The sequence below is a fragment of the Arvicanthis niloticus genome, chromosome 7 (assembly GCF_011762505.2).
Source record: "Arvicanthis niloticus isolate mArvNil1 chromosome 7, mArvNil1.pat.X, whole genome shotgun sequence".
NCBI classification, from domain to species: Eukaryota; Metazoa; Chordata; class Mammalia; order Rodentia; family Muridae; genus Arvicanthis; species Arvicanthis niloticus.
Window position 1 is genome coordinate 71,951,391 of NC_047664.1, and position 21,800 is coordinate 71,973,190.

The following is a 21,800-nucleotide window of genomic DNA, read 5'->3' on the forward strand; positions in this document are numbered from 1 at the left end:
CAAGGAAACAAAGACAGACAAGTTTAATCTAGGACAGTGGCTGCTGAGTAGTGGAAAGTCATTCTCTTTGTTCATTAATCATCTTGTAGATTTAAAGTCGAGCCCAACTTCTGCCTCTAGTAATATAAGGACAAGAGGAATTGGAAACAGACATGTGGCATTGCTTCCATAATAATTCCTTCATAGACATCCATTAACAGTGGCCCACACATGGCAGTCTGTTGTAAGGAAGAAAATCTACATAGGCAGGAAAACTAAAAGTACCATGCCAAGAGAGACAATCCCACTCCATAGCACAGGTAGAACATTCATTTGGGATCTCAATTTAGGCTTTGTTTGTTTGTTTGTTTGTTTCTACAAATGATGAGTTACAACAAAAGGATTGATAAGAATAATACAAAATCCTTTAAGTCCCATAGGTCTGAACTTCACAAAACTAACAATATGGAAAACAAAAATACTGCCAAAATTAGGAAACATAAAGAAATACACAGAGTAGCACTGGGCTTGAGAAGTTTTAAAATACTTGATGAATACCTATGAACCAAAATAAGAAAAATTCAAGAGTTTCTTAAGAATGAGTTAGTAACCAAGGTTTAGTGCATGGGAAACTTCATAAACGTGGATGAAAGATATATTTTCCTTGATTTTTTTTACATTGTAAAGTATGTAGAGGCTTCAGAACTGGATATATAATCTTTAAAATATAGGAACATAAATGGAAACCAAAGGGGGAAAACCCTACCTTACTTTTGTTAATTTTCTCTGACCATATATGTTGACTGGTGTATTTATCATATAAAATTACAGCCTTGCAGAACTTCTTATCAGATGGGGATTGCAGTTTTGCAAATATTGAGTGGAGTAATAGGGTAATATTTGGTGTGTGTGTGTGTGTGTGTGTGTGTGTGTGTGTGTGTGTGTACGTGTGTGTGATTTTCCACTTTCTTATGAGTTAAAGGGGAAAGATACTTCCGTTATTTCAATTAATAATGCCCTCATTTTTACCTATAATATTTCTTATCATTCTGCTTTTTGAATTCGCTAAAAGTATGAACTGTTAAAAACTAATAGAAAATGTAATAAATTCAACATAAATATTAATATTATTTTTAAATCAATGCACGTTTTCATTTTAAAACATAAAATTAATAGAGAAATATCTCATAATTTGCCTTGTACACATGGCTGTAGGTACCTTTTGTGCTGTGTTCTTGATTGTGAATATACATATGTTAAAGGTTGACTGTATGCCTCCTCATTTTGCACTGTCTTCTTTAAACAACTTCAGGTGGGGAAATTTCTGGGTATAAATTAGTAACTAAACCTTGTGTTTATTGTATTGATATTAATCTTTGCAAATCGATCTGTCTTTTTTATATGAGATAATAACTTCATGTGTCACATTGTGCCATAAACTGTGTCAATAAAATATAGTTTACTGCCTTTAAACTAACAACAATACCCTCAGGCTAATAGATGGAAATTGAAAAGTATTAATGAGATATAAAATGAATAAAAATAAGTGGTATTTTGAGTCAGCATATTATTTTTTCATGCTTCCCTTGATATTTTGAATCATTTCAAATGAAAATGTATCTAATAATTGCTTCAAAATGTGGAAATAAATATTTGGATCTATAAGCTTTAATAACAGGTATCACATATTTAGGATTCTGTATCAAGATTTCAGCTATGTAAGAAATGTCTCTTTCACGGGTCAGTGTCTAAGGGTATAAAACACACATGAGCACACAGAACAAGTCCTTTGCAGCTGCTGAGACACCATCACTTGACAAAAGGGTACATGTGGCCTTCTTCTTTCTCAATAGAATGATGACAGGCCATCCCAAAGAGCAAAGTATCCACACAGCTTCTGAGAAGTTGCACCCAGCAGCTGACTCAGACAGATGCAGATACACACAGTCAGACTGTAGCTGGAGTTGTGGAAGAACAGGAGGAAGTAAGTTCTGAAGGGAATAGAAACTCTCCAGGAAACCAACAGACTCAACTAACTTGGGCAGTCAGGGCTTTCAGAGGAAAAAAATGCCAATTAAAGAACATATAAAGTCTGGACCTAGGCCTTGTGGCTCATATGTAGCAGATATGCAGCTTGGTCTTCATATGGGTCTTGAACAACTGGAGTTGGGTCTATCCCAAAAGCTGTTACCTGTACATGAGATATGTTCTTCTAACTGGGCTGCCTTGTCTGGCATCAGTGGGAGAGGATACACTTAGCCTCACGAAGACTTGATGTGCCAGGGTGGGTAGGTAGGTACATAGATAGATGATAGGTAGATAAATAGATGATAGATAGATACATAGATAGAGATGGATATAGACTTGATGAAAAATAATAGCCAAAGAAAATGTGAGTGAAATAATGTTTTGTTTATTTTAAATAAATTGTGAACTATTGAAGGGGATTACCCAAGAGTTTAGCTATCCAGATGTGTTTGAATTTGTAATTCTTCCCTGAAGTTATCTTGGAATATTAGGATTGTCAGGTAAAAACAAAGGATATTTTATGTTCACCATTTCTCCCTATTTTATTGTTAAGGGAAGTAGGAGAAAAGGAAGCACAGTCCCATTTTAGCAGGTATATAGCTCATAAACTTTCAGTATTAACTTAAATGACATCTTTATATAAATTAGGTGTTTGTAATAAAAAATTATATGTTTACCTGGAGTCTGTGTCTGCAATATGACAGATATTTTCATATCAGAATATATAAAAAATACACCAAAGTCAGAGACCCAATAGGAAATTCTGAATAACACAATTGGGAAGTCTAATCTATCAAAATGTCATCAGACTCAAATATGATTCTCATGACTGAAATGAAAATTTTCAGCTACATTATTTCAATGAGTAGCAGTAACATTAATTTTCTCCACTGACTGCCATAAATAAAAAACAAAATTAATTAAAAATATAGCGTGAGTACTACCATCAACGGAATCCCTACACTTTGTTGAAGATACAAATGGATCTTTTCTGTTTACCTGTCAAAATTATTTAGAACTCTTTTTATATATGTACATATTTATAATAATGTAACCTATAATCAGACACTGAAAAAGTGGGACAAAAGGATAAGCTACTCATTTTAAAGATTTATTTTCTTTTTATCAATTATGTTGGATTATGGGGTATATTAACACATGTGTAATGCTATCCAAGGAGTCCTAAAAAGAATGTCAGCTCTCCAGGAGCTCGCATCACAGGTAATTGTGAACTACAATGTTGGTGCTGGGAATTTGAAATAAAGTCCTCTGCAAGAAAAATATGTGCCATTAGCCTCTGAACTCTCTTCTGCCACCCTAAATTGCTCTTAAAGTATTGACAACATACACAATAGAAAGCATCTTACCACTTCCCTTCAAATGTCACTTCTGCACCCGTTCGGAACCTATCCACAAGAGCCTTTGATGTACATACGTATTTAAGAAACCAGAGTATATTTCATTTCACTGAATGGGCAATATTCACACTCTAAAACTCATTCAGATGATAAAGAAGATGTTACTGAAAGGGAATTAACAAAATGCATTTATTGGCTCATGTAATATTTTTATTAGGGTTGATGGATTACTTTTTATTTTTGTGAGGAAGGTTTTAAGGTCAAGGCTGTCTTCATAGTGAATTCTGTTAGTAAGGTGAGGCTGTGACCCTTGTATGGATACAGTCATGCAAAGCACATAGTAAAAATCACACTAGAACAGAAAACGTAGAAATCGAATGAGGCAAAGAACAGCGGGTTTTTGTTGTTGTTGTTGTTGAGAGTTTGCTTATTCCCAGAAGATGCCTCTTTTATTGATTTTGTGAACAGACCTGGTTTGCACTATACTCAAATACTGTACAAAATTGCAAGAAATGCCACAATTTGACTACTTAATTTCTACAAAAACATCATCGTGAAGGTGTGTTTAACTTTAAAAGTCAACTAATAACTGCTAATGTACACATCTGTCATAGGGAAATTTAGTTTTGACAGAAACACACTTAACTTTAGCCTCTTTCAAGGGCATATTTCAGGGGTGTAAATAGTATTTAATATATTAAAAGAAAAATGAATTTTACCCATTAATAATCAGTAATTTTATAAAATTGAAAATCATGTTTTCTAATTTAGCTACGTGGGGTGTGTGTGTTTGTGCGTGCGTGTATGTGTGTGTGTGTGTGTGTGTGACATAATCCATAATCTGTTGATGATGTCTTAAATTCATTGTTTAAAAATGTTCAACTCTTACCAAAACCTCTTCTGGTATACAAAGCTGCTGTAAATTGGAGTCAATGAAATTGAAAGTTGTGATTTACAAAAGCGGATTTACATTAATTCTTGTCTGAAAAAAAGCTGCTTTCCAGACAGAAAAATGTGCCAATTAACTGCCCTTTCCTTTAAAATTAGCGGCTTCTGAGCCCTGATGAGAAGAAGCCTTAAGGCAGAATTTGCAGTAAACAGGAAAGAAGAGAATCATATAAGTGCTCAACTGCACCTGGGACACCTATGAATTCTCATTGCTTGGAGTTTTTGGCACAGCTTTCTAATCTGATATGAGTGAACTTTGCTCCATTGCAGCCAAGACGGCCGCTTTCTTCCGTTCTCCAGCACCAGAAAAATTCAACTGACAACACATACCTGGAAAAACTAAGTCCATATATCTTCTTCTTAGGTATTTTTTTTAAATGTTAAATAGTTTCCAGTGATTGAAGTGAGCTGAAAATTTTAGTTACTATGTTCAAATGAACTCTGAAGCTAAAAATATAATGACTGTGACATTCCAATAGTTATTAAATTTAAGCATAATTAACATCCGTCATGGTGACTTATAGTTATTTGAGCTTGTCATGCTTGTAATAGGTACATGGCTAAAGATGTGCTACATAGTAATTAAATGCTGTTTTCACATCTCCAGCTTTCTCCTTATGTGTGTGTCAAGCTTCCAATTACACTAGCAGGGATTCTGAACACTCCCGAAGCAACCAGGCCAGAGGTTTAGCTGTTTCGTATATTTGAGTGGCAATATTTGATCATCCTTAGGCAACAGTAGAAATATTTTTTCGATGTAATATCTAAATCAAAGGTATCCCAAAGTGTGACATAGGAGCCCAACTTTCATCATAATTAGAATATTAATAAATAAATTATGGGATTTGAAATCCACTTTAAACTAGGTCCTAGGTAAATGTGGTAAAAAGGCAATGGCTCTTTTGGCACGGGAAGTTTTCTGCCTGTATTTCCATGAGTTAGCAAACGCAGGTCTCCTTTAGAAGTCTACTGGTAAGCGCTACCATTATATACATACTATACATATTGGGTCATAAATTAGCAGTTATTAGTCAGACTGTACAAAGCAAAAACAAAACTAAAAAAACCAAAAACCAAGTGTAACATTACTATACAGCCTGAAAGTAACCAATGTCTAGACTCATGGACTGACCCCTAATACAGGCTCCCGGTTTAAATAGGTTGCCCAATAAACTAAGTTAAAAGTACCAAACAGAACTGGGAATACTATTCTTGACATTCTGTCAATTTTGCTGACACTGTTGAAGGTTTTCTTGGCTTCAGCTGGCTTGTTCTCTGGCTTCTTGTTGGGCTCTGGTGTCGTTGCACTTTTGGAAATGGTAGAGAGGACAGGATCTTTGGAAAGGTTCGGGGCATAGTTGGCAACAGCTACCGCATAGGCGTTGTTCTGTATCATGACGGAGCCTTTCTCCTTTTTCTATTGGAAAATACAAAGGTTGATACAATGTGTGTTTAGCCTGCATCTTAAAATTTCACAAACTACAGTTCAAATTCTAAAATAAAATATTACTCAAACATGCATCATTATTAGTAGGCAAGAAAAATTAAGGGACGTAAACAAAACTAGTTTAATAAATCCTAAAATCTCTGAGTGAAGAAACTTATAGAGCACAATACGAGAACTGTTTTACTATAAAACAAATTTCTGTAGTTTACATGGAAAATGAACACTAAAAAATATAATTTTAATAAAATTTTAATAATAGTTATACCTTAAAAGTCACTCATCTTTTTAAAAACAGTGAGCAAATAAATAAATCTAAAGATTTTAAAGAAGCATTATGATCATCAACAATGAATGTCCACAAATTTTTCCAGGTAGCAGAAGTCCACTCACCTTATGGTGACCTTATAAGTCAGTGTTTTAAGACTGCAGGAAATTGTAACTTTATGTAGAAGTTAACAGATATAGAAGAGGAGTAGCCTGCAAACCACTAATGTAATAAAAAGATATGAATTCTATATTTTCAGCTTCCCTAAACCCACCATTCCCTTTCTTATTAATGAAGAATTTTTAGTTCAGATGGCAGTAGCTTTTGTTTTGGTTCCTATCACTTACTCCAAACAAGTCCCTTCTGTGTTCTTTTACTTTGGCATAACTCTTTCCCGTCATTAGAAACTATTGCTACAGGGAGAGACTTAGGAACCAACTTAGAACCCAAGTCCTAAGCTTAAATCTCTCCAACAGAAGCTCATGGAATGTAGGATATAAACAGCATCTTTTAAAACAATTCTTCTCTGTGTTCACTATGTACAAACCCCTGTGACATAAGTTTGGTGTTCTAAGTATTTGCCAGCTAGGGAGCCTTGGGGCATCTCATTTATTTTCATAGGTCACCCTCAATTTGAATGTAATCCACGGAATGCTTTGTCTAAAATAAACGTTGTTCCCTACATGGTCCATCTGACAGAACTTAAATTTATTTCTGTCATAACATTTATTAAAGTATATAAGCACTTAATTTGCCATGTGATTATTTAACTGACATTGTCTATTCTCATTAGGATCTAAGTTAAATGATGGCTGAAGGAATCTCAGTCTTCCTGACCTTTATAAACTTAGCACACAGCATGAAACTTTCCCACAAATATCTTTTGTGGGGTGAGCATAGCATACATATGACAAAAGGAACCTGAAAGTATAAATACTGTTCGTCCTTTTATTCTAATATAAGTATATTATGATTTAGCTACATGTCAAAAACTGAGCCAACAATGAGTTACCCAAAATGGAGCAAGCATTTTCCACTTTAGCTCCATGCTATTAGTTTAGGAACAGTGGTCATAGCCATCTTAAAACATGGTAAGGGGTCCCATCTATGAAATAATTGGGAAAAAACTCATAGCAGTTAAATATGTCAACCTCCCAAACACCTGCAGTGAGTTTCTGTCTCAAATTTTTGTTGAAGTTTGAAGTATTTTTCCTCAAAAAAAAAAAAAAAATCTTAGTTGAGGATTATATCATTATGCCCAACTGAAGGAGGGGCTGTCTAGAGACCATTCCACCTGGGTATCCATCCCATGTGCAATCACCAAAGATAGATGCTGATGTGGATGTCAGGAAGTGCATTCTGACAAGAGCCTGATATAGCTGTCTCCTTAGATGTCTGCCAGAGTCTGACATATTCAGAGGCAGATGCGCACAGCTAACCACTGAACTGATCAAGGGATTCCCAATAAAGAGTTAAAGAGAAGGAGCTGAAGGAACTGAAAGGGTTTGTGGCCCCATGAAGAGAGCAAAAATACCAACCAACCAGAGCTTCCTGGGTCTCAACCACCAGCCCAGTCTGGGAGCACATAGGGACGGACCCATGGCTCCAGCTCTATATGTAGGGGAGGATGACCTTGTTGGGCATAGGTGGGTGAGGTGATCCTTGGTCCCATGAAGGCTGGATGCTGAGTGTGGGAGAATTCAAGGGTGGGGAGGTGGGAGTGGCGGGGGGTAGGTGGGGACACATCCTCGTAGAAGCAGGAGGAGGGGGTATGGGATAGTGGGTTCCTGGGCAGGTGGGAAATGTGGTAAGGAACTAACATCTGAAATGTAAATAAAATATCCAATAAAAAATAAATGTAAAGAAAGAAATATTTTTACTAATGATCCTTCTTTACTAAACGTTACTTTTACTCTTAAATGTATAAATTAATAGTAAAGTCATTTAAGAATGAAAAAAGTGTGCAACGTCCAAAAATAGCAAATATATATATAAAGATCTCTGCCAGTAGGTACTAACCAAATATCAGCACTGGGAAATTGTGTGGCACTGTTTGTTTGATCTCTATTTATAATGTACAGTTTTTAAAAAACCACAAACCACAACCACAACAATCACAGCTACAACAACAATGACCACATCAAAGCAACATTTCCAATATGTATTTGGAATTACTTTGCTCTAAATATACAAAACAGTGATATTTTCAGTATAGAAAATATGGCTTTGATAAATATAGTACAATTCACAGGAGGTCTAAATGTGAAACAAATAGTTGGGGTGACTTCAAAACACTCCCTTGGACATTAGAAACTATCATTTTCCTATCAGCAGCAAGGAAAGTCTAACAGTAACACATCCAGTCTTTCCAGAAACTTACTTCTGCCAGGCAAACTCTAAAAAGTTCACTGAATTAAGTGCAGAGCATCCATATGACGTCACATCTCCTCTAGCTGAGCCACAGCAGAGCACAGCTTTCCTGACTCATGATATTACAAATTCTTATTTAAAGAAAATTGGTTCCTCTCGGTGCACTTGAAAAATAACAGTGATTCTAAATTCCAACCACCCCTCTTTGTTTAAAATTAACTGTACAGACAGAAATATGTTAGTGGGTTCATAGCAGACTTATAACATGAAGAAGCTTTAGTGAAATTAGATTCGCACTGACCAGGAGAACTCTTCCTTCATGGCTAGTTTTCATAGTGTTTACTATTGATGAAGAATTTGTCTCCCAGGGAGGAACATACTATTTTTACTTAGATAAAAATTTATACTATTAAATGTCCTTCTACATTTTTATTTTGATGCCCAGAGTTGTGTGCTGCTTTTAATATTAAGTTTTTTTCTTTGTTTCATGGTCATTGATTAATGCAGAGACTCATAATTGATCAAAATGTTGAGGCTAAGTGAACAGGAGTGTTGATTCTTAAATGGGGCATCTATATCAAATCTTCTTTTCCAGGACTCAGGCAATATCATAGAAGAAAGGAGGGAAAAACACAGAAGTCACTGGATAGAGAATTAAGGGACGTAAACAAAACTAGTTTAATAAATCCTAAAAACTCTGAGTGAAGAAACTTATAGAGCACAATACGAGAACTGTTTCTTCTTTCTTTCTTTCTTTCTTTCTTTCTTTCTTTCTTTCTTTCTTCTTTCTTTCTTTCTTTCTTTCTTTCATTTCTTTCTTTCATTTCTTTCTTTATTTTACTTCTTTTTTCTTTCTTTCTCTTTCTTTCTTTCCTCTCTCCTCCCATCCATCCCTATCTTTCTTCTTTCTTTCTTTCTTCTTTCTTTCTTTCTTTCTTTCTTTCTTTCTTTCTTTCTTTTCTTTCTTTCATTTCTTTCTTTATTTTACTTCTTTTTTCTTTCTTTCTCTTTCTTTCTTTCCTCTCTCCTCCCATCCCTCCCTATCTTTCTTCTTTCTTTCTTTCTTTCTTTCTTTCTTTCTTTCTTCTTTCTTTCTTTCTTTCTTTCTTTCTTTCTTTCTGTTTTGTTGGTGTTGGTGGTGGTGGTAGTTTTGTTTTTGTTTGTTTTGGGGTACTGGAAAGTTGATTACTTATAAAACAAAACCAGCTTCTCTGACCAGAGAGTGCTTTCATTAACTGACTTACCATCATGACCGAGAACGTTTATACATACAGGAGAGTGTGTGGAGGTTAAATGGTCCATCTGCTTTTTCCCAAGTACTGTAAAGGCTTTGCATGGCGTAAGCTGAACCATGAGAAAACATCATACTTGGACCATACTAGTTTAGCTCCTTGAAGAATTGCCTTTAGTGAATTGGGTGTAATATAATGCCTTCACCTTACATTAAAGGGACTACAATAAACATTAATATGAAGTTCATTGAACCATTTACTGTGAAATAGTTGGTATCACTTGCTAAAGCAACCAGATCACTCTATCATAAAAGCAATTCTAATACAGAATAAATATTTTCTTTATGAAAGTTTAATTTTGCTCTTTTTGATTAAAAACATAACTCCCCAAACCCACCTGCAGATCTGTTGAACAACGACCTTACAATGTGAAAGGCTGTGAATTCTTATCAATGAGCCAGCTAATAGAAGATAGGTGAACTTAGTTTTCTTTGATTCTAATTTCCTTCTTCTCCTTTATAATTTTATTATAAAATATTATAATTGTATTTTATAAACTCTTTTAAAGTCATCTGAAAATTATAAATTTTTTTTTGAAATAAGATGTTGTCAAAATGTGATGAAGGGACTGGAGAGATGAATTAATGATTGAGAGCACTGCTACTCTTCCAGAAGACATGGGTTCGATTCCTAACACCCACATTGAAAAGAATAACCACCTGTAACTGCAGTTCCAGGGATATCATGTGTTCTTTGGTCTCCCTGGGCACCATGCATCCACTGTACACAAACATACATGCAGACAAAAATATACATAAATAAAACAAAATAAAAACTTTAATTTAGAGGTGAAAAACAAATGAACAAATACACTTTAAAGTGTGGTGTTACCTGCAAATTATTAGGGTGGATCAAAGAACAATGCCTCATTCCATAAGTTTGTGTAATACAATGTTATATCTGGGTGGTTTATTTATTTATTTATTTATTTATTTATTTATTTATTTTCTGCGTGTTTTCTGCTCTGTTGGCCAGTTTGAACTTAATGTGTGGGATTTATAAATGAAAACAATCTCAAGAAATTGAACTGAAGCAAACAACGCTTAAACACAGAGCTAAGAGCAATGTGCTAGACAGCATGGTAGGTGACAAAAATCACAATCACTAACTGTTGCAATCGAGTGGTAAAAGCAATTATTTACAATAAAATCATGATTCAATAAACTGGTACAAATGTTAGTGTCAGTCGTTCTTGGAAAGCAATGAAGGGGCTCAATTTATGTAAATCTGGAAATGTTGAGGTCAAGATAAGACATTTTAGGTAATTTGAAGTCAGAGAAGAAAAGAGGCTATTGCACCAAGGAGGGGCAGCCTGTCTGATGTTAGAGACATGAAGACACATAAGATTTCTAGTGATTTAACTATGATTTGTTATATGAAGAGTTAGAATATGAGCACCAACCATGGAGAGTTTGTATTTCAGTTTCAACACTTGTAAAATGTGTGTCCCTGACCAAGTAATTTTGCTAAAATAACCCTAGACTTAAATTAAAGTTGTTTACAAGCATATAAATGCATAACACTTTTAGAAATTCTACTTATCATTCATCATATAAATAAATCGATGAGAAAACTACTTATGTGTCCATATTAGTCTTGAAATTATACCTTCAGCAGTTGACTATAGAACTGAAAAGAAAAATGATCTACACTAATGTTTTAGGTTGCCTTAAGATGACAATGTGCATTTCAAAAAACATTAAAAATAGGAGGCAGTAAATGAACTATAAACTAATAGTGAGATACAGCATAAGGTTTGTAAGAAGGATAATGAGTATAATTAGTAGTAGATACTAAAAATAAATGTCCTGTTTGTTGGAATGTGATATTTTGTCATGCCCCTAACTGAGGTATCAATTGCTGGTAAGTACCTATATAAAAACAGAGAAAAGACAAATAAGGAGATAAGGTTGGGTTTTATTTGTTTTACTGTTGTTGTTGTTGTTGTTGTTATTGTTGTTGTTTTCTGTGTCTTCTGGGGGAAGGCAGGGTGTAGAGGTTGATAATAGCCATGATTATTAATTATTACATTATTGCCTAATTATAACAATTTTACAGACATCGCTGTTACACACTAACACTAGGAATTCCAGTGTTTCAGGACTCCTGAGTTAATCTAGGCTGAGGTTACTGGTACACTTTCATTGTTAAGAACATTGAGTCAAAAGACTTACCTATGCTGGACAGTTGGCCAGACACATAGCACAATCAGTTACCCTGTCCCAGCTTTCTAAGTCCTTGACTTTTTAAAATTAAATATTTATTTATTCATTTGTCCATTCATATTTTTTGTATCTGATATGTATGGGTGATATTCTACATATATACAGGTGTACTGACTGTGTTTCCAGGGCCTGCGGGGGCCACAAGTGGGTATCAGATCTCCTGAGATTGCAGGTTCAAAAAGCTGTCAGCTAACATGCAGGACCTGGGAATCCAAACTTTGTTCTTCTGGAAGAACAGCCAGAACTTAACTGCTGACCCATCACTTCAGCCCTAGTCTTTGACTTTTTAATCAGAAAATTTGGAAATGATTTTAAATATCTGAGTGTGGGCAGTTCTCAAGGACTGCAATATTAAATCAGCATAGGTACTTCTCAATGATTGCAATGTTAGATCAGGATAGGCGGTTCTCTACTGGTGTGACATGAACTATAAGGCAAGAGTATTGATATTTTAAAATATTTAAAATTAATTATTAAAATATGAACAAGGCAGGTAAATGGGAGCAATAGAACAAAAAAGTAACAATGGAGAAAGTCTGAGAAATTCTCCCACCAAAGAGGCTTCAGCAACAGAAGCTTAAGATTAGTTTGGGGATAGAGAAGAGCCAGAGGCTATACATTGTTTTAGAAGTACTTGGATGCTCTGTAAAAAGACACTGTGTGTCCTTTTAGAATATGACTTTTTTCTTTTTAAAAAAATTTTTATTGGATATTTTATTTATATTTCAGATGTAATCCCCTTTTCCCATTCCCTCAGCAACCCCTATCCCATCCCCCTCCACCTGCTTCTATGAGGATATGCCCCCACCCACTCTCCCACTCCCATTCCCACCCACGATTTACCCCACACTGGGGTGTCCATCCTTTACTAGACCAAGGACTTCCTAACCCACCTATGCTTGACAATGTCATCCTTCCCTAAATATAAAGCTGGGGCCATGTGTCCCTCTCTATGTGCTCCCAGGTTGGTGGTTTAGACCCTGGGAGCTCTGGTTGGTTGGTATTGTTGCTCTCCCCATGGGGCCACAAACTCTTTCTGCTCCTTCAGTCTTCTTTCTAACTCCTTCATTGGGAACTCTTGATCAGATCAATGGTTAGCTGTGAGCATCTGCCTCTAAATATGTCTGGCAGACCTCTAAGGAGACAGCTATATCAGGCTCTTGTCAGCATGCACTTCCTGGCACCCACATCAGCATCTAACTTTGGTGAGTGCATAAGGGATGGATACCCAGGTGAACAGTCTCTGGAAGACCCCTCCTTTCAGTTTTGACTCTTTGATCAGATGTATACTTTTAGAATTAAGTTTGCTTTGCTAATGTCACAAGTGAAGCTAAACCTGATATAAAGGTCCATCAAGATCCTAGAGCTCAAAGTAGCTGATGCATAAAGATCTTTCAAGATCATTTGTTCATAATCTTTCATGTAAAGCCCTGATTCTAGACACACAAAATTTCAGTACACATTTCTTGTTTTCAACACATATTAAAAACATGTATAACTAAGTATTTTTTTAACATGGCAAGCTAATATTTTATTTCATGAGTCATTGAATGAGCTCTGGATATTCTCTGTATTGACTGACAACAAACCTGCATTCTCTTGAGTTATAAATGCCGAGAGGAAGGACTGTCCACAGACAACTGACTGTGAAAAGACAAAACCTCTGTATTTTATTTTCCACAAACTATTGAATCTAATAAAATCTGAATGGCGTATTCAGAAAAAACACTTATGAGGTTTTAAATCTTTTCAGTTGAGATAAATAAATTCACTCATCAATGTACTACAAAATTTATAATAAAAACTTCAGTCAACCAAAACTCTGAAAGAGCCTGTGGTGCACTGTCATAGTCAGGTCATCTACAGAGAAAGTGTATGTACAACCAAATAGCTAAAGAGAAGTAATCACATACAAAGAAGAGGGAATTCACTATATTGGAAATGAAAGCAGCAGAGATCAAGAGTACTGGAATCAACTAGAAGTTAAGCATAGAAAATTGAGAAGTCTCACTCAATATCTTATACCTACTCTTGTTAGTAAGCAAACACAACTTACAAACAAACTAGCAACTATAATTAGAACTTCTATAGCTTATAACTGAGAAAAAAGGACAGGTGTCTTAAACTCTATCATTAAACCTTTGCATGTGCAAACTGTAAAATAGGTAGAAATTAAATATATAAATATTTATATTCATTCAAAAACAAATCAAAAATAAAACCACAATAATGGTGTTCCAAAATTTATGGGAAATTTTAGATACTATAGTGTTTAATGGAACTTTCCAAATAGAAGTTTCTTCTAGTACTTAAAATATTTATATCACATAAAAAATATGTACAAAGTTGTTTCCTAAGGCAGATATCAATTGATAAAATTGGACAGGAAGCCACCAGTGTATCTATGCACAAATATCTCATTAGCCTAAGGACTTGAAATATGAAAAGATATATATATATCAATAATCTTAAGGATTAACACTGAAAGTGAGTTTCCCCGATTAGACTACATGACCAACTGAAAATCCTTGGATATTTCAGTATTTATACATTTATTTCATATTACATTAAAGAGGAAAATTCTACCTTCACTTTTACAAAGCAGTGACAGAGATATGACTATGTGAAGAGTTGTTGACCCATTAACAGAGCCATGAAGTCTTCACTAGATAAAATTAATGCCCATTGTACTTTCCAAGGCCCTATTATAATATATTGTTGGTGGTCTGAAGGCATAAACTTTTTCAGAAGACAGAACCGGGTTCCAGTAAATGTACTGGTCAATTATATGAGCTGGAGCAAGTCAACACCTTTGATAAACTTGATATTATTCACTGTGGAAGATTATAATTAAGAGGAGACCCTCCTTACTGCAAAGATTGAGGGAAGTCATGTGTGAACCCACAATAATGTTGTACACAGAACTCCACAGAAACTGAGGAATTGATTTAAAAGGTGTCACTATGACAGGAATCCTTAAAGGATTTCAGGCAAGAACAAACTTCTCAAAATTGATACTTAATTTCATTTTTTTTTCAAAAAAAATTTTGTAATGTATTTATTTTATATGTGAGTACACTGTTGCTATCTTCAGACACACCAGAATAGGTCGTGAGATCTCATTACAGATGGTTGTGAGCCACCATGTGGTTGCTGGGAATTGAACTCAGGACCTCTGGAAGAGCAATCAATGCTCTTACCAGCCCCCGTTAATTTCAGTTTTTAGGAAGGATTCTTCAGCAGGTCTGAATACATTCAAAATTCTCTTAGATAAGATTAGAAGGGGCTCTCACTTACCTTGTCATTAACTACACTCTTCCCATCCCAAGCCCATCCTCTTTTCGTGAAGTAATTAACGGTTGCAAATTCAATTAGGGCAGAGAAGACAAATGCATAACAAACAGCAATAAACCAGTCCATGGCAGTGGCATAAGCCACTTTGGGGAGGGAATTCCGAGCACTGATGCTTAACGTTGTCATTGTTAAAACAGTTGTTACTCCTGTAAACGAAGAGACAGACACCAGAGCACAATCAGTGATTGGGAGAGAGACTAGCCCAAAGTTATTCTTTTCTTTCCCTTGAAACAACTTTTGTTGTCATTTCTAATCACTAGGCAAGTGTTAGAAAACAGAGCAAGACCATTATTCTTAGTTATCATACGTCTTGAAGCAGAGACAACAAACAGACCCTGAAAGTGCCTTTATTTTTTAACTTCATTCTGTATCAACTCCACTTTCTCTTAAGTACATTTGTTATTTTAAAAGACTGGTAGTACTAAAAATCACTAATAATGAATAATAAAAACCATTAATTATGATGACATGCAGGCACTTCCGAGTGACCTGTTATTCATCAGCTCAATTCGTATTAAAAACTCATCCACAATACCTCACAATCTGTTTTTTTTTTTTTTATAGATGAATCATGCTAAGGCACCTGGCCAAATCCTCACAGTTATTATAGCATAAATATGATTAGAAGCGTTTAAGATGTTTCTCCTTTAAGGATGGCTGTGTAAGTGTGGAATTAACTCTGCTTGCTGAGCTTTGAGGAGGCGGCTTCTTGCAGCATCACTTAAATTTTGTCTGAAATAAGACAAACTACTAAGCCAAAACTTTGTAAGATAGAAATATCCATTTTAAAATAACCATAAAGCCCCATTCCATGGCAAAAAAAATTTCTGGGAGTCAATTGCTATAGAAAAAAGAAGAACCAGACTTCTCCAGGAACAAGCTCCTGACAGGTAACGCAATGTATGTGTTCATTTCTAAACACATACATATATAAGCAACACAAAATTGACTCAACAGGCTTTCTCTTTGTGTCTGTCTTTTGGTTTATATATAACAATGGTTTTAAGAATCATAAATTTGAGAGGAAGTGGTGGACATAAGAGGATTCCAAAGGGTTAAAAGGACAGGTAGAAATTATGGAAAAATAGTATTCATGTGTGAATTTTTAAAAAACATAAATTAAAGGATAGTTTATATATTTTGGTTCCTTCTTTCTTCCCCAAAATATTTCCTTTCTCCTAAAGCTCTTTTTGCTGGTGTCAAGCAACTCGCATTTATGGGAGAAAGAGAAGACAGTAAGCACTCAAATGGCTATAATCAACTCAAAGTCCAAAAAAAAGTTTAATTGCATACATCAGGGATATTTGAAAGAAAAAAAAATGGCTTGAATATTTTGCTCAGTGATACAGTAGTTAAACAGCATGAATAAGTCCACATCACCAAGAAAACAGCTAAGTAGTATGCGAGATAGTTTTATGTCAACTTGACACAAGCTAAAGACATTCAACAGAAGGAAACCTCAATTAAGAAAATGCCTCCATCTGCCTCTAAATTGGGAGGGAGAGAGGGAGAGTGGGGAGGGGGATCAGGGATTCAGGATCAGGTGTGGGAAAGAACAGGTGAGATGGCTAGATGGCTATGAAAATGATTGGAAATGTGCAACTGATAGGAGTGAGGAAGTGGGAGGCATCTCCACAATGAGACAGATATCATCATGAGGTATGAGATCAACCCAATAATCAATGGGTGACCTTAAATGTGACTCACAACATTGAGTATGTGGAACATGAAGAGGCCACCTTCTGTAGCTAGGCAGGAAACTTAGTGAAGTGATAGAGACACCAACCCACCCACAAATTTTCAACCCAAAATGTATCCTGTCTACAAGAAATGCAGGCATGGGATATGGAGCAGAGACTGAGGAAATGACCAACCAATAACAGGACATCCCATGAGCAAGAACCAATCCATAACATCATTAATGATATCCTGTTATGCTTGTAGACAGGAATATGTTGTTCACTGAGAGGATGCCTGAGCTGACTCAGACAGATGAAGACATCCACACCTAAACAAGTGGATGGAGCTTGGAGATTCTTATGAAAGAATAGGAGGAAGGATTGTAGGCCCCAAAAGGGATAGGAACTCCACAGGAAGACCAATGGAGTCAACTAACCTTGATGCTTGGGTCTCTCAGAGTCTGAACCACCAATATAAGAACATAAAGAGCTGGAGCTAGACCTCCAAGCACATATGTAGCAGGTGGGCAGCTTGGTCTTCCTGTGAGTCACCAACAATTAGAATGGGGTCTATCTCAAAAGTGGTTCCCTGTATATGGGATATCTTCTAACTAGGCTGCCTTGTCTAGCCTCAGTGGGAGAGGAAGCTCCTAGCCTCACAGAGACTTGAGGAGACCAGGTAGGGGGATACCTAGGGGGCCCCATCTGCTCAAAGGAGAATGTGAGAAAAAATGGGGGAAGAATCATGGGACAGGGTAACCAAGAAGGGTATCCACAAGATGGTTGAAGTGTTGGAATCTCTTGGAGAAAGGATCAGTTTGACAATGACTGGACCATACAAATGTTGCTCACCAAATGCATTAAAGTAATGCATATGAGAGTTTGACTGAGACCAAGCCAGAAAAGAAAAAAGAAAATAGGCAAGCAGAACAAGTAAGAGAAAGGAGAGAGGAGAGGGAGCACAAGACCCAGAAGAGACAGAGAGTTCAAGGCATGTCCTTGAATAGCCCTGGCTTTCTGTCTCACTATTGATTTTATCAGGAAGCATTCTCAACTATTCTGATGTCATATGCCATTAGTCCCTCACTAGAAGCTAAGCAAATGGACCCACCTCATCTTAGACACTGAGACATCAAAAATGAACTCTATATTTATAAAGTATATGGATGCCCATTTTGTTAAAAGAAACAGAACATTTTAGCATTTTATTTTGAACTATTTTCATAGCTGTTATCTTGGGCACTAAAATTTATAATAATATAATTTACATTAATGAAAACTAAATATCAACAGCATACACATTTTGTCTTACTGTAATTCCATCACATATGATGCCAATATATATTTATGCTTGTTTCATAGGAATATATAACTCTCACATTGTGTATTTCTCATTAAAATCTGAGTAAAACAAGATGGCAAAGAAAAAATATATAGTTTAACTATTTTTTTTTACATTTCTCACATAGCAATGTTCACTGTTAGTTTTTTTATTTCTGTTGTGGATTTGAGTTATTATCCAGCAGGTTTCCATTCAGGTTGATGATATTTTACTCAAGTTTTTCTAATAACAACATTTACTGAACTTTTATATAGATTTCTGAAGTTAACTAGATGCTGAGGATAAAATCTGATACATCATACATATATTTACTTCATATATTTTCACTCTTTTTATTGTTGTCACTATTCTGATAAGAGCAATATTTGAATTTTTAGTTAAATTGCAAAATTTAGTTTTGAAAATTTAGAATTATTGGGAGACATTCTTTCTTTCAACATCCTGACCATGAGATCTGAATGTCTTCTGGTCTCTATCATTACTTACAACTGTTAAATGGTAATTATGTTGAGTACCTCTTTCATGTCAACATCAGTTTTGCTTTTTGTTTTTTAGTGTATTATCTTAACATCATCTATTTGTTTGTATTCATGTCTTAGTTTGGGACACTGAAGTCTGTTTGTCAGCTTGGTGGACACCTATCTTATGAATGCAAAGTTTCCTAGAATGCCTAAAACCAGAAACACTCTAATCTCTCCCAAGCATCCCCATGTATAGTTTAATACATAAACACTGTTTTTCAACATTCAAAGACAAGTGTTCTTCTTGTGTAGACTCTTAAAGTAAAGCAGAAATTAGAACATCTTTTCTTTTTACAGATGACTCCTAAGTATACATATAACCCTGGCAGTATGTGACCTTACAGACTCTAAGAAAGATGACAGTGTTAGTTACACATATTATGTACAACTTATTCTCAAGCCTTCCTTCACAATATTTGTGATTGATTCATGGTTTGCTACAATTATTTTTTGTTGCCTTGAGGAATTCTAAACCCTAAAGCCTATGCCTGAAAATATTTTTACTGTATATTCTCACCCACCAGATTCTAAATTTGACATCAGGAAAGTTTTGAGTTGGGGAAACAAATACACAAAGACCCCTCTGGAGTGGTCTTCCAGGGACTCACTATGAAGTATATACAATGCTTATCTCTTTTGTGTATGAATAGGTGTGTGTGTGTGTGTGTGTGTGTGTGTGTGTGTTGTATGCATGTATTCAATGCACGCGCAAATACCTTTGTCTGCACTATGGAGACAGGTAGATACCTTAGATGTCTTCATTTAACTTTCCCCATCCTACTTGATTGAGGTTGGGTGTCACATTGAATCTAGAACTCATCAATTGTCAAAAATGGATGACCAAAAAACCCATATAAATCTTTTTGTTTCTACCTCCCACCACTGGACTTTCAGAAACTTTCTTGATGCATGGGAATGTGAATTCAAGTTATCTTACAACAAAGATTGTATTCACACAGCCATCCTTCCATCCCACTCATTATCTCTGAATGATGTTTTACTTTCTCTAGCTTGAAGAAGGCAGATTGTTAAATTTATGGTTCACATTTAGCTGGGATGTGAGCAAAGAGACCTACATACCATACATTAGCTCAAAGCTTATTATTCTCAACAATATCTATTCTTTCTTCCTTAAATAAGTGTATCCTGGATTGCTGCTACTAGGTAATTTCCAAAGTTCTGCAAATGTTAATTTTCATGAATTTTGATAGTTCTTTTAAATGGTTTTTATGAATAGGTATAATTTCAGAACTCCTTTCCATTGTTTGTAGTTGTCACCTCTCCCAACATTTTAAAAGAAATTACCCTGTGACATTTCCTTCTACTTCTAGATAGAACAAAGCCATGTGGATCACTGTTTCAGGAGGCTAGGCACTCAGATGGCCCCACTTCTTAACCTTGTATTTACTGTTTGTCACCAGTATGGCTCTGATAAAGTTATATAAAAAAGTTTATTCCTTTTTCTTAGGTAGAAAACAACTATAATTTTAAAATATTTCAGTGTAATATGGTGAATGACACATCACAAAGTCTGGTTCACTATGTATAAATGCTACTTTAATGTTTATTTTTCATAATATAATAATCTTAGACCAATATGTATTACCGATATGACAAAAGGATAAAGCATAATTAATTCAGGAATACAATTGTATAAACAGTTCTTTGAAAGAAAAGACAAATTGACCTTTAAAAAACAGATATTGAAAAATTCTAATTTATTTATAATATGAACAACAGGACATTGTGGCAATGAGGATATAGAGCTACAAACTGATTATGTCCATGAGACAGTTTGGTTAAGGAAGTGATACTAATTAAGTGTAATGAGAGCATAGTCAGTTCTGTTTGTATGTTGACACAGATATGTCTCAATGAACTCAGTAAAAGAAATTAGACTGAACACACTACAGAAATTATTTTAGAAAAGAATACAATACCCCGATTTAAAGTAGAAATGAAATATATCTGATATTAATATTGTAGTACTTTTTATATTATCACATATATTTAAATACTTCTACTAGATAAAAACAAATGGACCATATAATTTTTATACTAAAACGTAAGCTGAAAGTCATTGTTAATTTGAATATTCACACATTTAATTTTATTCTTTTATTAAGAATTTTAAATAGAATATACCTTCATTTCCCTCCTTCTCTTTTCCCTTTCCATGTTCCTTCCCTCAAATTCCTCTCATGTCTCACACTTCACTTTATCATAAATTGATGTTTCCTTTAATTATTATTGTTACATGCACACATATATATGTAATTATGTATAAGTCATATGCATATAAGCCACATACTATTAGATTAGAAGCATACATATGATTCTAAAGATATAAGCTTCTAAATCTAGTAGTGTATGGGTTGTTCATATACGAGTTAAGGTTTGATGACTCGGAATTGGATGAGTAACTAGGTGCTCATGCGTGGAAGAGGCTAATGTTCCCTCTAACAATTTCTTAGTTGCCCATAGTTTTATATATATGTGTGTGTGTGTGTGTGTGTGTGTGTGTGTGTGTGTGTGTGAAATTACTTAAGATTGCTTCCTTCCACTTCAGCATCCTAGTGATATTGTTACTGTCCAAGTAATTTTTAGGCAGCTGTATTGTTGAAGAATCATGGGTACAACTTCCTTGTCATTTCTAGAAGACATGATTTCACAGGACATTTCCTGGTTCTCTGGCTCTTACAATCTACCTCTCCTCTCTCCAGGGATGTTCCCTGAGCTTTAGGGATTGGAGTTATGCTGAAGCTGGGTTTCCCATGATTCGTAGATCTGGACATTATGATCTATTGTGGTTTCTGTAACAGTCTTCATTTACTACTATGAGAAGCTTCTTTGACAAAAGAAACTCTTATCTATGGTATAAGCATGCATTGTAAAATGAAGCTAAAAATTATGCTGGTCTAGAAACATGCTAGTAAAAGATTCTCCTCTAAGATCTGTGACCTCTTCAGCCCTGGATCATTGGCTAAGTTCC

The 21,800-nt window shown here is 35.2% G+C and overlaps 1 protein-coding gene across 2 annotated transcripts in view; it reads right to left on the minus strand.

The window, feature by feature from the left end:
• Window positions 1-3,530: 3,530 nt before the first annotated feature.
• Window positions 3,531-21,800, minus strand: part of Gabra2 (gamma-aminobutyric acid type A receptor subunit alpha2) — a 117,597-nt gene continuing 99,327 nt past the window's right edge. Inside the window, exons 9-10 of one of the 2 annotated variants that reach the window (XM_034509296.2) lie at window positions 15,210-15,412; window positions 3,531-5,730 (exon numbers count right to left, since the gene is read on the minus strand). In XM_034509296.2, coding sequence (XP_034365187.1) covers window positions 5,434-5,730; window positions 15,210-15,412 — 500 coding nt within the window. In that variant the 3' untranslated portion in view covers window positions 3,531-5,433. The remainder of the gene's footprint in view (window positions 5,731-15,209; window positions 15,413-21,800) is intronic. The other variant, XM_076938622.1, reaches the window with a different exon arrangement.